The sequence below is a fragment of the Aythya ferina genome, assembly GCF_964211825.1.
Source record: "Aythya ferina genome assembly, chromosome: 4".
Taxonomy (NCBI): domain Eukaryota; kingdom Metazoa; phylum Chordata; class Aves; order Anseriformes; family Anatidae; genus Aythya; species Aythya ferina.
In genome coordinates, this window is record NC_140300.1 from 74,944,257 (window position 1) to 74,957,946 (window position 13,690).

A 13,690-nucleotide genomic window follows, 5' to 3' on the forward strand; every position below is an offset into this window, starting at 1 on the left:
GCACTGAACAAAACAAATGTTATTGGGTAACACTGCTCTTGGTGCTGTTCTGCAAGTCTTTTTTGTGACGTTCTTACTTCTTACCTGTATGCACTTGCCTCATTAGTAACGTTCAACCCATTTCATCTTTTTTTCTGTAACTGTTAGGTGATGAATAGGCATTAGAAGGCTATGTACTGCCTGGAGGTGTTATTTGGCTACACAAGACCTATTTTTAAGAGTTGGTGGTAAGGGAATGATATTAGCCCTGAGCCCTGGGTTTTTCATCAAGCTCTATTAGGAGCGTGCAGAGCCACAGTTGGGGGAGCAGGGAGGAAGAAAGCAGGATAAGGTGACACAACCTTCTCTACCGTCACTGTTTTCTTTCAGTCTCAGTTAGACATGTCAGTGCTCTTTCCTCTCACAATGACTCAGCTTCAGGAAGGGAAACAGTTTGAAAATGAAACAAATACATTTTCCAGCAACTTGTTGCATGCAGTCAGAAATTTGCAAAAGGCAGTTTTTGCTTACTTCTTAAACTGCTTGTTACTTCTGAGTAAATGGTCTTGTTTTTTTTTTTTTTATTTCCCAAACAAGGTCAAAGAAAACTAGTGTCCTTCCCTTCCTCCCCATTATTACCCAATGCATCCAAAAACTGCAAAAGAAGTTACCTACCGGATTCAGGAGAATGGTGAGAAAGAGTTCACCTCCTCGGATACTTTTGTCCAGCTCCTGAGGACCCCCAGGATATTCCTTGTAAAATATAGTATGAGTGAAAAGGCCACAGGTCTGTCGAGGGAGCACCTGAAAACAAAACAACAGCACCATTGTGATATTAATGTATTTCTGCAAATTTACCCCAGCACATTCACTGTCATCCCTCCAGCAACTCGAACAAAGCTGCAGCCTTTCCCACTCTGTAACCTGGCGTTTTTATGGCCTCTTGTGCACCTTCTACACTCTCACTGTAAGCTAAGGCAGTCCTGCAGATGTGATTTCTAGATCACAGCTGCAGAGCTGCATCACATGTTCTGAGCTTTCATGCAAACTGCTTTAGCCAGCTCATCCAGTAATAATTAAGGGCTTGTTTCCTGGCATTTGGAAGAGGAAGAAAGAGCTAAACCTCTCTTCTTCCCTTAGCAAGGTTAGTTTATTAAAGGATAAATAGTGCTTCCTGGCCATCTTCACTATTGCAGACAATTAATCTTAATGTTCTTGACACATTGAACTGATTTTTTTCAAGGCTATGAACCCCAAATGAGCTGTGGCTTTACGTTTTCCTCAGTCCAACATTACACGTTATACTACATATTGTGTGAAAATGAGTGAAGCCCTGATTCCTGCTTGTGAAATGTGTCCAGGACTGGTGGAGCGCTTGTATGAGACTGGCCTGAGGTCAGGTCTCCATCCTATCATCAATTACAGGACTGTGTGTCAGAAACCTGCAAGCTAGCAGATGTGGGGAAATAAACAGATCTTGGAAAACTAGATGTTTTAGTTATGTTATTAGCCAGTTACAATTGAAAGGCTCTGGTGCAGCAAGTAGACAACAAATGTTAAGGCTTACAGATACTGCCTAATATATGCAGAGACACAATTCACCTGGGTTAGGCCTTTTGTTTCCCTGCAGTCACTGTTTTTGATTTTCTTTTCTATTTGGTTAAAGCAACAAACAAAGCCTGCATTCAGCAAACCATTTTAATAAGTGTAAATGCCTTGCTGAATTTGAGTCTATTTCAATTGTAATTGGACTCTGTGTAAACTTGTTTTTTTTGATTAAGACATGTTTCTTTTGTCAAAATGTTTATCCCCTAAATGAGACTTTGTATGCACAGGCAATATTTGCATCAGCTGGGGCTTTTGTTTGGTCCCAGAACCTGGCTTTCAAGTATTTCTTGCTTTGTTTATGCATATACATGTATAATTTTTGCAGTTTCCTTTCACCTATTTCAGTCACATGATCAGGTCCATCATAACATTTTTCCTCCAAGCTGATGGCTGGTAGGATGGGTTAAATAATTCTGCACATTTTCCTGCCCTTTGAGCAGCTGAAGTATGCAGGTAAAGCATGCTCTTCTCACCCCAATGCATGGCATGGAAGAGCCAGGCACATGTGTGGTCACTGGTTCTTGGGAGCTTTAGGAGTGCAGCTCCTAAAAGAAACCTTGGCCCCAGAGGAGTGCCATGCTTGCTGGAGGAGATTACTTACACCTGTTCATCTTCCCAGGTGGGAGGTTTCTAATCCTTTCATGCATAAAGATGAACCAGACCTTGAAACATAGGTCTTAAGCAGTTTAATGAATTTCAAAATATGTGTTTATACTTTGGTTGATAGTTGATTGGGCTACAAATATACTTAGTTTCTGAGGATTACATTTGCAGTTGCCTCAGTTCGTGTGACTTTTTTAAACTGGCTGCCTAACAAATGCACTCTTTTGGCATCTTTACAAGTCCTCGATCACAGAGAATTTTAATGATTGCTGTAAAACTTGAAGCATTTGGTAAAAATAGCATACTTTTGAGTCACTTAAAGTAATATTGCTATGAAGCATGGAAATGTAGTGTACCATGATGCCATTGTGGATGAAGCCCCGTCTGTACCGTGCAGGCTTCAGGTGTGGATATTCTTCTGTGCTGGTCACTCGGATGTGCCAGACCTTCTTCCAGGCCTCATATAGCTGGATGTGAACTGGGTATACCCCGGAGTGATGTGGAGCCACTGCGTACCCCATGTCAGTCGGTATGCCATGCTCCTGCAAAACAGCAGAGGGAGGGATATATTTAGGAGCAGAAAAAGAACACACAATTATTCAAAGTTCTTTTTTCCCCTGCAGGTCTCAGCATCAGAGAAGCTGTTGTCCTTGGACAGCCTTGTATCTATTTGTATGTAGCACACGATAAAAACAGGGGAGAGATGGAGGGAACTGGAATTACAGTTTGATAACTGCAGAGTGATAAATAATCCTCTTGGATTACATTGTGTTACTGTTATATGGAATAGGTTTGCCTATCTGTTGATTACATATTGTGTGCATTTTAAGATGTCCTATTATTTTGGTTCTTTTTAAAGGTAAACTAGGAAGCTGATGCTAGTTATTTAGTAAGTGATCAAATGGCATTAGAGCAGTGAGCAGAAAAACCTGTTGCTGTGGCATTTATTTTTTGTTTCCTATTACCAGAGTAAGAGAAAGTTGCCTTGCTGATTCAAAACCAACTAACCAACCAAACAAAAACCATATATCCCCTATAGCTTCTGAATCTGCTTATATTTTCCCATGGCATTAGGGTAGTGGCAAAAATGCTAGACTGATAGACTTTTTTTTTTTTTTTAATAAATATTTATTTGGTTCAGTTTCTATGAGGAAATATGTGCATTTTCATGGATATAATCTATAGGCTATCTTGAAAGTATATTCTGATGAAACAGTGAGGAGGTTATATGCAGGCAGAATTAATTAAGAAAGTCACTTGAATGTGAGTGTACTGGTATGCTGGGCATGTGCCTTCACTCACAAATATCTCCTGCCTTGTTCTGCTCCTAATCTCTCCCATTCACACGGGCTGTCTGAAAACCCCATCTGATGGGGTTATCTGATGGGGCCAGTTAACCACCTTTAAAGACTGTGATGTTTTTAAGAGATCAAATTATTTGATCAGGTCGTTAATTTTGTTGGTCTGAGTGATGTTCAGAATTGTACACAGCATTTCGTCACCAGCTACAGCCAGGAAAAAAAGCTATTTTCTGCCACTTCTCCATCGCCCCTTCAGACCCCTCAACTTCCAAGCCATTTTCAGCTCTACCATGGGATCTCCAGATCTGTAAGCTGTCACACTGCTGTGGCTCTTGCAGGATCACTTTCTGTGCTCTGGGTGTTTACTGCATCTGTTTTATTCCCAGTACCACACGGTGTGGGACAATGTCTGTGGCATCAGCTCTCAATGTTGCAAAACTTCCTCTCTTTTGCTATCCTATGGCTTACTAAAATCACTCCCTTCTCCTTCCAGGAGAACAGCTACATCAGCCATTTGCTCATATATAACTAATACAGCTGAAAATGGTTAAAATGTGAGATAATGTGTTTGTCCTTTCTCTTGCCCATGTTATCTAATAACTTTATCTAATTACTTCAACTCTGGGAGTGGCAGATTCTGCTGGGCATCTTCAAGTGCTTTGCAAAGAAAGGCTTTTGGGTCATTGACAAAATTAAACTAACCCTATGAGGAACACTTGCTCATACACGACGTAATGCAACCACTTAAAATTATCCATTGCTTATTAGTAATTATCTTAGGTTACCAGATGATGGGGAAAGGAGGGATGTGTAAAAAGAAACCAAAACTCATTCTTTTGTAATTTACTGAGAGAAAAGTATAATTTCTGCTTATTAATGTTACATACCTGAAACGCATTAGTCAGTTTAAGGGTGAGCTGTACAGTAAGTGTCAACTCCTTCTTTTTTTCTCTTTTCTTTAAACATATATAAAGAAGTAAGTTATATCTAAGGGGTTTTGAAAAGTCTGGCTATTTATTAACAGGATGCCTGAGTGTATGATGCTCACAGTTGGATGGATATACTGTATTGACGTGAATTCTGCAAACCTTCACCAAAACTTGTTAGGGAGTATACACAAATGTAAAGCAAGACTGTCTTGAGATATAGGTAATGACTACTGCTGTGAATATGTCCGAAAGTAGGTATCTGGATGAATACATGTAAAATCCTATTTATCTACTTACTATTTGCAGCTGTTATTGCCATAGAAACAGCATGGTGAAATGGTAATTTACCATTCACAAATAAAATAAGGCAGCATATTGTAAGTTCTCAATATAAAAAGCTAATTAGCCTCTGAATAAACCTGGGCACTACTTAGTTCATCACATAAATACACGTCAGTCACTCAGACACCCAATACAACTTTAAGAAGGAAAAACTAAGGCATAATCAGATTTTCTTTGACCAGTTCCATGTTCGATTTACTTGGGTAAATTAAATATATATCCTCTTTTAGTGATTTCTGTTGCTCTGTTTTCTTTTTCTTATTTTGTTATTGAATTTAGTTTAGGATTGAGAACTAATGTGTTAAAGGGGGAACATACATTTGAGTCCAAGAAGGACTTGATCCAAACTGTCACACAAAATGGGAGATGCCATTTTGTCTATTCTAAGGAACAATTTCCTACAAAATTTCATCAGGTTATTTTTATATTCAAGACCTTGTGCATTTATTTGCATAGTTTGGGAAAACTTCTGTACCTTTCTGGCACTGAGAAGAACAGTATCACATTCCTGAGCATGCTTTATCTGGGACCACAGCCATTGTTTTTGTACAGGTTAAATTTGCTTTGCTATTTCTCTTGTGCATTGAGTTCCAACTGTAATTTAAGTGACAGCATAAGCTGAAGCTGCGGTGATGCCTGGATGAGTTCAACATTAAAGGAGAATCACTGTTACAATCTGGGGGTTAGGGGCAAATATTATTAAAATAGTTGCTGCAATTTTAGCAAAAATACCCTTGGTCATCTCTACTTTTTTCCCATGTCTTGGTTTGCATCATGGAGTGCTCTGAGAGCACATGACCTGCCTTGTTTTAAGGTCTAGACCTGACCAGAAGATGCCCTCCAGGAGCACACCTCATGTCCTGTGGACAACAGTGAGGATGTGGTGTAGAGATTAATTCCAGCCCAACTCTTCCGCTGATGCCTGCATGTGGCCAGCCCATCCGCATCAGCAGCTGCTTCATGTGGCAGAGCCCAGAGAGCCATTGTCTCATACTCATGCTGATGCACCCAAGCCAGAGCACTGGGAATTGGAAATTCACAGTCCTGCCAGTGCAGCCTGGCTTGTCTGCACACGCTTCAAAGCTTTCTTACCCAGAGCCCATTGGCAAGACAGGTACTTCCACAGGTGATCTGAAAGGCTGAAGCAATTTGCCAGGGCTGCTTATCTCTCTCAATTATCATCTCTGTTCAAGCAAGTGAAGACTTTTGACCTTCCTATTTGTACAGAAATAAGCTGTATTCGCCATGTCAGCATGTGCTGTGTGTACTCGTTCTGCATTTGCAAAAAAAGTTTCTGATAAAGAATGGATGACAGGTGATGCAGATTAGCACTGCTTTCCAGAGGTAGATGTTTCAAAATGTATGTTTGAGTTCCTATAGCCTTTTTTCTGTGAGCAGATGTTGGAAATTTTAATTAAAGAAAAAAAAAAAAAAAAACCACACACACACACACGCAAAAAAAAAAAAAAAAAAACAAACAGTGCCAGGAAAATTGGCTATTTATATTAGCAAGATTTTTTTTTTTTTTTTTCTGAGAAAGAGACAGTTTTTGATTCTGCCAAATGTTACTTTTCCTTGTTAAAGCACAGTAAGAACTAAAACAGAACAAAAAACATGCTATAAGACTACTGACATTCATTTTTTTAAAGACCACCATTGATTTATTTTACAGAAACATCTGGTACTGGACATTACTGGGGAGAGAATAGAAAAGCCCCCCACACTAACCTCTTAATTCAGCATATTTTATGTCTACTGTAGATCTTTTCATACAGTAAGTGGAACTGCAGGATTCACTTTGAAGTAAAGAATTCTTAGGTGAAAAAGTTAAAATAACCTCAGGCAACTTTGCTAAAATTTTTGACTTAGTTCAACAGTAGATGATAGAATAAAGGTAGAACTTCATAAGATGCTATCTTCCCAAGTTAAGATTTGCATAAGCTTTGCACATTCCTAGCACTGGGATATATTTCTAATATTGCCACAGATTAGTGAGATTTCCTAGAAGAGATTATATGTTACTATGTAGGTTTAAAATACTTAGTTTCTTTTATTTGATAAATGATTTCACTATGTGCTTGTCAGCAATCATAAAAATGTGTGGTATTCTAACCTTCACGGACATATGATTTTTGTTCTTGTTGTTTATGTTTCTAGATTTTTTTTATTGAATAAACGTTTCATCTTTTAATTTCAGTTCAATTCTAAACTCTTAAAATCTTATTTAAAAGCTCTCTAGCTAGACAAAATGATTCACCAAACAAAAGGTGATTATTATCAAGAGACAGGGTTTGAAGTTGTGAAAAGCTAAAATATTTTTCTTAGTTTTATGGAAGGGTATGTCAGGTTTGAGTGACTATAACTATTACAAAACTGTCTGGGGTCAATGGCCTGCAGGTGCACTAGCTGTGAGAGCACAGAGCTTGTTTTTATTTTACATGGTAGAGGAGCATGCTGTGGACAAACATTTTGCCATGGATGACTGTCACAGGATTAGGTCAGTTCAGAATTGTGGATTTATCAAACTGAATCCTGGCTCCTAGTTCTATCCCCGTATTTTTTCCATAAAGTGTGACAAACCTCTTACTAGTTCTGTATGTTAGTATTCGTTTTGCATCTCTGTTGTGTGCTCACTTGGCAAGTGGCTGTAGGGTGCCCATCCGGTCTAAGCAAAGCAGGATCTCTGCTGTAGCTGTCAGATACAGAACTGGCAACCACGTGGGAAGGGACAGCACAGCAGACTGCCAGGTACCACCACAACTCCTATTCCAAGTCTGCTCCTTCTCTGTGTGTGATACTAACAAAAGCTGAGAAAGGAGAGGAGCTCTAGTGATTTGCTTCCAAAGCACGTTCCTGATATGGACAAAAACGCTAATGAAGATCGACAATTCAGGAAGAACCTTAAAGTCAGGCAGAATAAATCTCATCCTGTTTGTACAGGGAAACATTATCCTATATATGCAGAACACTTTTAGAATATTTTTAGAGGCAATCTCTAGTGAGCATCTCTAATTCCTAGCGTTAACTACAGATATTAATAATGGGACAAATTAGACTCTTTCATCACACGTAGGAGCTTTGCATTTCATATGTGGTCGCGGGTGTTTTTATTCTTGTTATTTAATTGGTATATTAAAAGCCCATGGTTTCTTTGTGGTTTGGGCAGTTCAAGAGTTTTAGGCTGAGGATGTGCTAATGTGAATCTGGTTGGTTTAGAAACAGGAAATTGAATCCAAGGAGTGATACTAGAGAGGGTCTAAATGGATTTGTTTTGTATATGTATCTCTCTGAATTGATTTGTTTGTGTATGTGTATCTCACTTGTTCATATCAGATCATAGCTCCGTTTTTACAGTTGATGATAATTTTTGCTGTATCTCTACCATGCTTTGGGTGTATGTGCTCACAAATGAGCACAGAAGATAATTACTGAACAAATAAATCAAGGGACAAAATAAAGAGCTTCAGGCTTTGGTTTAAAAATATTCTACCTTTTCTAAGATAAAGATGCACAAGAGGGGGAGGAAGAATATCTTGTGATTAAAGGATGGCAGTGAAAATCAGAACTTGATTTGTTTTATTTTCTGAATGTGCTACAAGAGATTTCTGCTTGCACAATTGTTTACCTCTGTATCAATTACATAGCCTATAAAAATGCAAGAATAATAGTACTTGAGATGCTATCAGTTTGTGAAGCTTAATCCAGGGCTTAATCCATTAGTATCTGTAAAGGATTTGGGGTTCCTCTAATAGAAGAAGAAACAACAACAACAAAACAACAACAAGAATTATGTCAAAACAAACTTATAATCAAAATAAATGTAATTTTCCTTTAGCTGGGTTTTGAAATATACCATCCACATTTACAGAAGTATTAAGACATTAAGACATTAACAAAGTTCTGGGTAGTTTGTAAATTACCAGAGTTAAAGTCTATGGCTCTTTTGTTTTGAAGTGTCTAATGGTTTAAGCTTTCTGGTGTAAATCTACACTGATGGGTAACAGAGATTAAGGCAGAAATCTACAAAAATGGACTTTACTCTTTGTCTACAAGAAGTGAGAGAAGCATGAAGTTATGAACATACTGAATTAACAGGGGAGCATGAAGGCTTCAGGCTGCCTTCCTCCCCACACAAGTGAAATGTCCTCTGAAATAGCAGCACACTGAGAGGTTGCCTGAAAGCCTACCAGGCGTTTGTTTCCTGTCATTATTCCCTGTTCTCATAGCATGTTCTGCTGCTGTTGCATGCTCCTCCAAGGCTGAGGATATTGCGAGTGCTTAAGATGAGATGTGGAAGCAAGGGCAGTGGAGGTGGGTGGTGGCAGCTGCAGGACCACTGCTCAGACACGCATGGACGAGGATTTTTTTACAAGGACACTGTTCCAGGTAAGTAAAACTTCCCATGTTTCCTGTCGGGTGAAGAACAGTGGGGCAATAGCATTTATGAAAGATCTCAGAAAATGTCTTCCTCTCACCAGCTAGGTGTGGAACAGCAGGAATGGCGAATGTCTCTGTGACACATAACATTCTGAGTGCTTTTATTAGAGGTGGTCTCCTTTAATTCACAAGCAGCTCACAAGTAAGGGATTCCTTTAAAGACTGTTGATTTTATTAAGCCTGAGCTCCACAGAGGTATAATTGAAATCAAGGCAAATCAAGGGAATTGGATACCTAATTGGCAACTAGTTGGATGTATACAAAACTGTTTAGATATCTGACTTTCTACATGTATTTTGTGATGTACCTGTTTGAGGCAGGCTTCAGTTACAACCCCCCAGTTTATAGAGCATCACTTTGAGGAATAGACATAGCAGTGTAAAATGGAAAAGTGTTTTATCCAGTTGCCAGCTCTAACACCTGCATTTCTTGCCTGTACTCAGCAGGCTGTATGTATACTCAAGCTTCTGCAAACTGAAGATTATGCCTAGTATAAATGCAAGAGCCAGTAAAAATTGTGCTTATGTACATTTGTAGCTCCATATGATATCCATAAAATACTGTGTTTCAGATAAACTGGCTTGTGTTTGTTAAGCTTACTTTAATCCCCAGCACTCATAGATGAACATTCCTTTTATGAAATGTTTTCTCCCAGTGAACAACATCTCTCCCGAGCCTCATACTCTCTTGCATGAAGAAACTGCTGACTGTGATGAGATTTGGATCTTAAAGTCCAGGTTTCCAGTCAGTGTGATGTGTTTCTTCTAAAATGAAAACACCAGGAGGAGCTGACAGGTCTTAATGAGCAAATGTTGTTGTTGTTGTTCTGTGTGTGTGTTGTTTTTTTTTTTTTTTTTTTTTTTTTAAATGTATATACTATTATTATATTTATTATTATTATTATTATTTTAAATGCTAAATCAACCTTGACTGTTCTTTTTCAGGTATAATGACTTGTTCTCCCATCTTGAAGACCCCATTACCTTCTTACTGTATTTAAAAAATGAACAAAGAAATAAATTAGGTGAAAAATGAATGTGATCATACTTCCAAGCAATTATTGCAACTTTCCTTGCACAAACTGACGAAGTGTTTTCTCTACTTGCAGTTAAAACAGGAGGTGGGGAGATACAGTCAATAAATAGGAAATGCGAGAGAAAATGGTATCAACATCAAGCTGTGTTCCCTTGAGTATAATGCTAAATAAAGATAATAGAGCATAAATAAGATGTATAACACCAAGCAGACTATCTGTGTACTGTTCTGAACCCATAATTTAAATTTGGATCTATGCTGTGAAGTAAAAGAATAATAAGAAGGAGCTTGCACTAATTTTGGAAGACTTATAGAAGTGCAGCTTTAGAAAAGGGAACTCCTTTCCCAAATACGACATAAGGATGAGAAAGAAGGGGAAAATGCAAAACTGTTCCAGAGTAATGGCTGGGACCTCTGTTATCAGGAAGACAAATTTCTCCCACCGAGTGGACTTCAAAGGAAGCCTTTTGAAAAGAAATGTTCTCATAAGTAAATTGCACAGCTCGTATTGATTCAAGGTTGAGAGGTTGGTACAACCCCTGTCCAAATGTAAGCAGGAAATAAAGCTGTAATAATGGCAACTGTTCTCTGACATCAGCCCCTTATTTATAGGCACCCTAAAGAGACTCTACCCTTCAGTGATGATAGGGAGATGGGCTTTATCTTTCTGTAGCTGAAATTGCAAACACTGTCTTACAAGCCCTCTTTTCTGACTACACTATAGATTTTACTCCTAAAGGTGGTTTGACCTAAAAGGCATCGGGTTGCCTGAAAATAGCAGAATTTCCCTGTAGGTTTAATGATGAATGGACGATGTGTATTTGAGATACAGATTATTTAAAAATTACTCTTGCATTTAAAATCTCAGCTGTATTTAGTTCCCTTAGGACTCTTTGCAGCAGCTTGCCCTGGTCACACAAAATGAATGAACAGGCCATGCCAGGAATAAAAACTGACAGTAACACAGACCTGTGGAAAGGAAAAGTCATCCAAAATACCTCTGTGCTAATACCCTAGGAGATGGGAAGGGGGGAAGTCTTGAGAGAAGAGTAAACAGTTAAGCCATTTTTAATGAATGTGCTTTAAAGATTGTTAGGAAAATATTTTCATAAACAAGGGAATAAATTTCTTCCAACTGCTTGTTTAGGCATCTGCCTTTGCTTGGTTTCCTGATCCATCTTGGCTTATGTCGGATGGGGATAAGGGGCAGCTGCTGGCTGGCCTTTCTGAGCGGCAAAGGGCTGAGATCTCTGTTCCCTAAGCAGTAGAGAAAACAACACCATGTTGATCTGCTCTTTTGGGTAGCACTAGTTACTTGGCATTCCTGTGCCTTGTCAAAGACCACAGTGTCTTTTCCAAAGAGAGCATTTACAGAGTTTAGCTTTCTTTGTCATGCTGCATAACCCAGTAGAATTATCCTGAATGGACTCTGAATGGTTTCCACATGACCTCTGAGTACAAGCACTCTGAGCTCTGGGCAGTGCTAGAAGGATGGCTCTTGTAAGTTAACAACACAAACAAGCAAAAATGAAACATCATTATCTATAAACATTAGTAACAGGTTAGCTATGTAAAAAGCATATTTTCAAACAGGTCATCTAAAAAAAGCACTCTGAAATCCAGCAGCTTCACTTATTTACCTCATTAGCTTCAAGATTTCTCACAAACCATATATAACATTTCACATAGTTCACTGGAACTTTCTCCCTCACCTCTGAAGATGTTTGCACCAGACTTCAGGAAGCTGATAACCTGTGTATAATCCCCTTCCTAAAGCTCAAAAGGCCAACTGACATCTGCTGAGATTTCACTGCTTCTGTTCCCTATGGTCTTGCAAGGCTGCTTCCTCTCCAGAAAGCCTGTGCCAGAGAAAAAGGCTATGGCAAAATTCAGCCCAAGTTTGAGTCATGGAAGGTTTTTTGGGGCTGGCTTTCCAATCTTGCAGTCTTATTTCTATACCTATGTAAGCATACATATAATATATGCTTAATAAACATTAATATATGCTAAATAAACATTATAACTATGCTTTCCAAGTTATATATAAAGGTGAAACTTCTGGTAACTTTTACTTACTAGTGCAAATTCTTTGTTGAGGATCATCTGCTCCACCAGTGATGACTCATTGTGGAAAAGATGAGGCTGCATGTGACTCCACATATGGGGAAACCACCAAAACTCATCCACAGATCTCAACAGCAGGTCATCGCCTGCATCTTCCTCTTCAGTCCCTGCAAAAGAAAAAAAAGAATAGAAAAGTAACAGCAGAAAATGCCCATACTATTATCAATATTATTTGTTTTTCCCCTCAAGACAGAAGCTGCTATAGAACCTGATGACTTTGGCTCTGATTTCTCACCATGCTACGGACAAGCTCTAGCATATCACAGGAGGAATAAGACATACTATGTGTGCTAGCTGACTCTATTCCTGATGCTCTGATAATTGATAGTAATTCTAACAGGAACTGAATTTTTAGGGTGGATTGTTGGTCTATGTAATATGCAAGTTTTTAGTTCAGGCTCCCCATGAAGACGGAGGATTGGATGGACTTGTACCCACCTGCCTTGGTCTCAGTGCGTACTGCACAGCTGTAGCTGGCCAGGATGGCATTGCAGAGTGCTATGTACCAGAGTCCTGCTAAAACCCAAATTCACTTATACATGTGGCTACCCTGTAAACCTCAGCAAACAGAAATCGGATCGTTTCTGGTAAAATGTGAAAGAAGTTTGCAATAGTTTCAAATATGAATAGGTAAAAACCATGTAACTAATTGCAAAAGAGTTCCTGTGTTTCCTATGGTTGAGTGTTCCATTATTGCCACATTTAATCTCTAAGTAAAAAGAATAAAAATTCCTGTGTTAGTGAAGAGTATCTGCTTCAGGCAGAAGCAAGCATGTGTGGTTATAACAAAGCAAACCTTCCATTTGAGAAATTATACAGTGCTACTTCCACCGTCTGCAGCACACATCTCTTTTTCAAACTGGGGAGGCAAAGTTACATTTCACTAAATTCACCCTCAGATTTCTGAACAATATTGAGTTTATTGCAGCCTCCTGTCTTGCTCCTTTATCAGTTTAATTTAAATACTTTTATTTAGCTCCAAAGAAATAATTGTCGATATCAGTCTACTGAGGCAAACATAGCTTTCTTTTTACAAGCCTCTCAATGTTTGCAAAATGCATTGGAAGAAAATATTCCATAGATGTTACTGTTTAATTCTGTGGTATGAAACAGGAACACATAGAGATGTGCACGAACTTCAGCTCTTTTTTTTTTTCACATCTGCAAATGTATTTTGAAGAACGGTGCTGCACAAGGAGAGCATTACTTTGAAACTTTCTCCCAGTGTCAATGAATTTACTCCCCCCCATAGCACTCTGCAAGTTCTAAGAATGCATAAAGTTGCTCCCATGGATGGGAGTGCTTCTGGAAAAGAGAAAACAACCTTGTTTG

At 38.7% G+C, this 13,690-nt stretch overlaps 1 protein-coding gene and 1 long non-coding RNA gene across 6 annotated transcripts in view; one reads left to right on the plus strand and one right to left on the minus strand.

The window, feature by feature from the left end:
* LOC311436113 overlaps positions 1-10,815 on the plus strand; it is a 32,813-nt gene extending 21,998 nt beyond the window's left edge. The window contains exons 2-3 of the long non-coding RNA XR_014692605.1: positions 8,989-9,148; positions 10,144-10,815. This is a non-coding gene — a long non-coding RNA (uncharacterized lncRNA). The remainder of the gene's footprint in view (positions 1-8,988; positions 9,149-10,143) is intronic.
* Positions 1-13,690, minus strand: part of NDST4 (N-deacetylase and N-sulfotransferase 4) — a 107,277-nt gene that overhangs the window by 43,397 nt on the left and 50,190 nt on the right. For all 5 annotated transcript variants that reach the window (XM_084517931.1, XM_084517928.1, XM_084517930.1 and 2 more), the window contains exons 4-6: positions 12,311-12,465; positions 2,547-2,732; positions 655-783 (exon numbers count right to left, since the gene is read on the minus strand). In XM_084517931.1, coding sequence (XP_084374057.1) covers positions 655-783; positions 2,547-2,732; positions 12,311-12,465 — 470 coding nt within the window. The remainder of the gene's footprint in view (positions 1-654; positions 784-2,546; positions 2,733-12,310; positions 12,466-13,690) is intronic.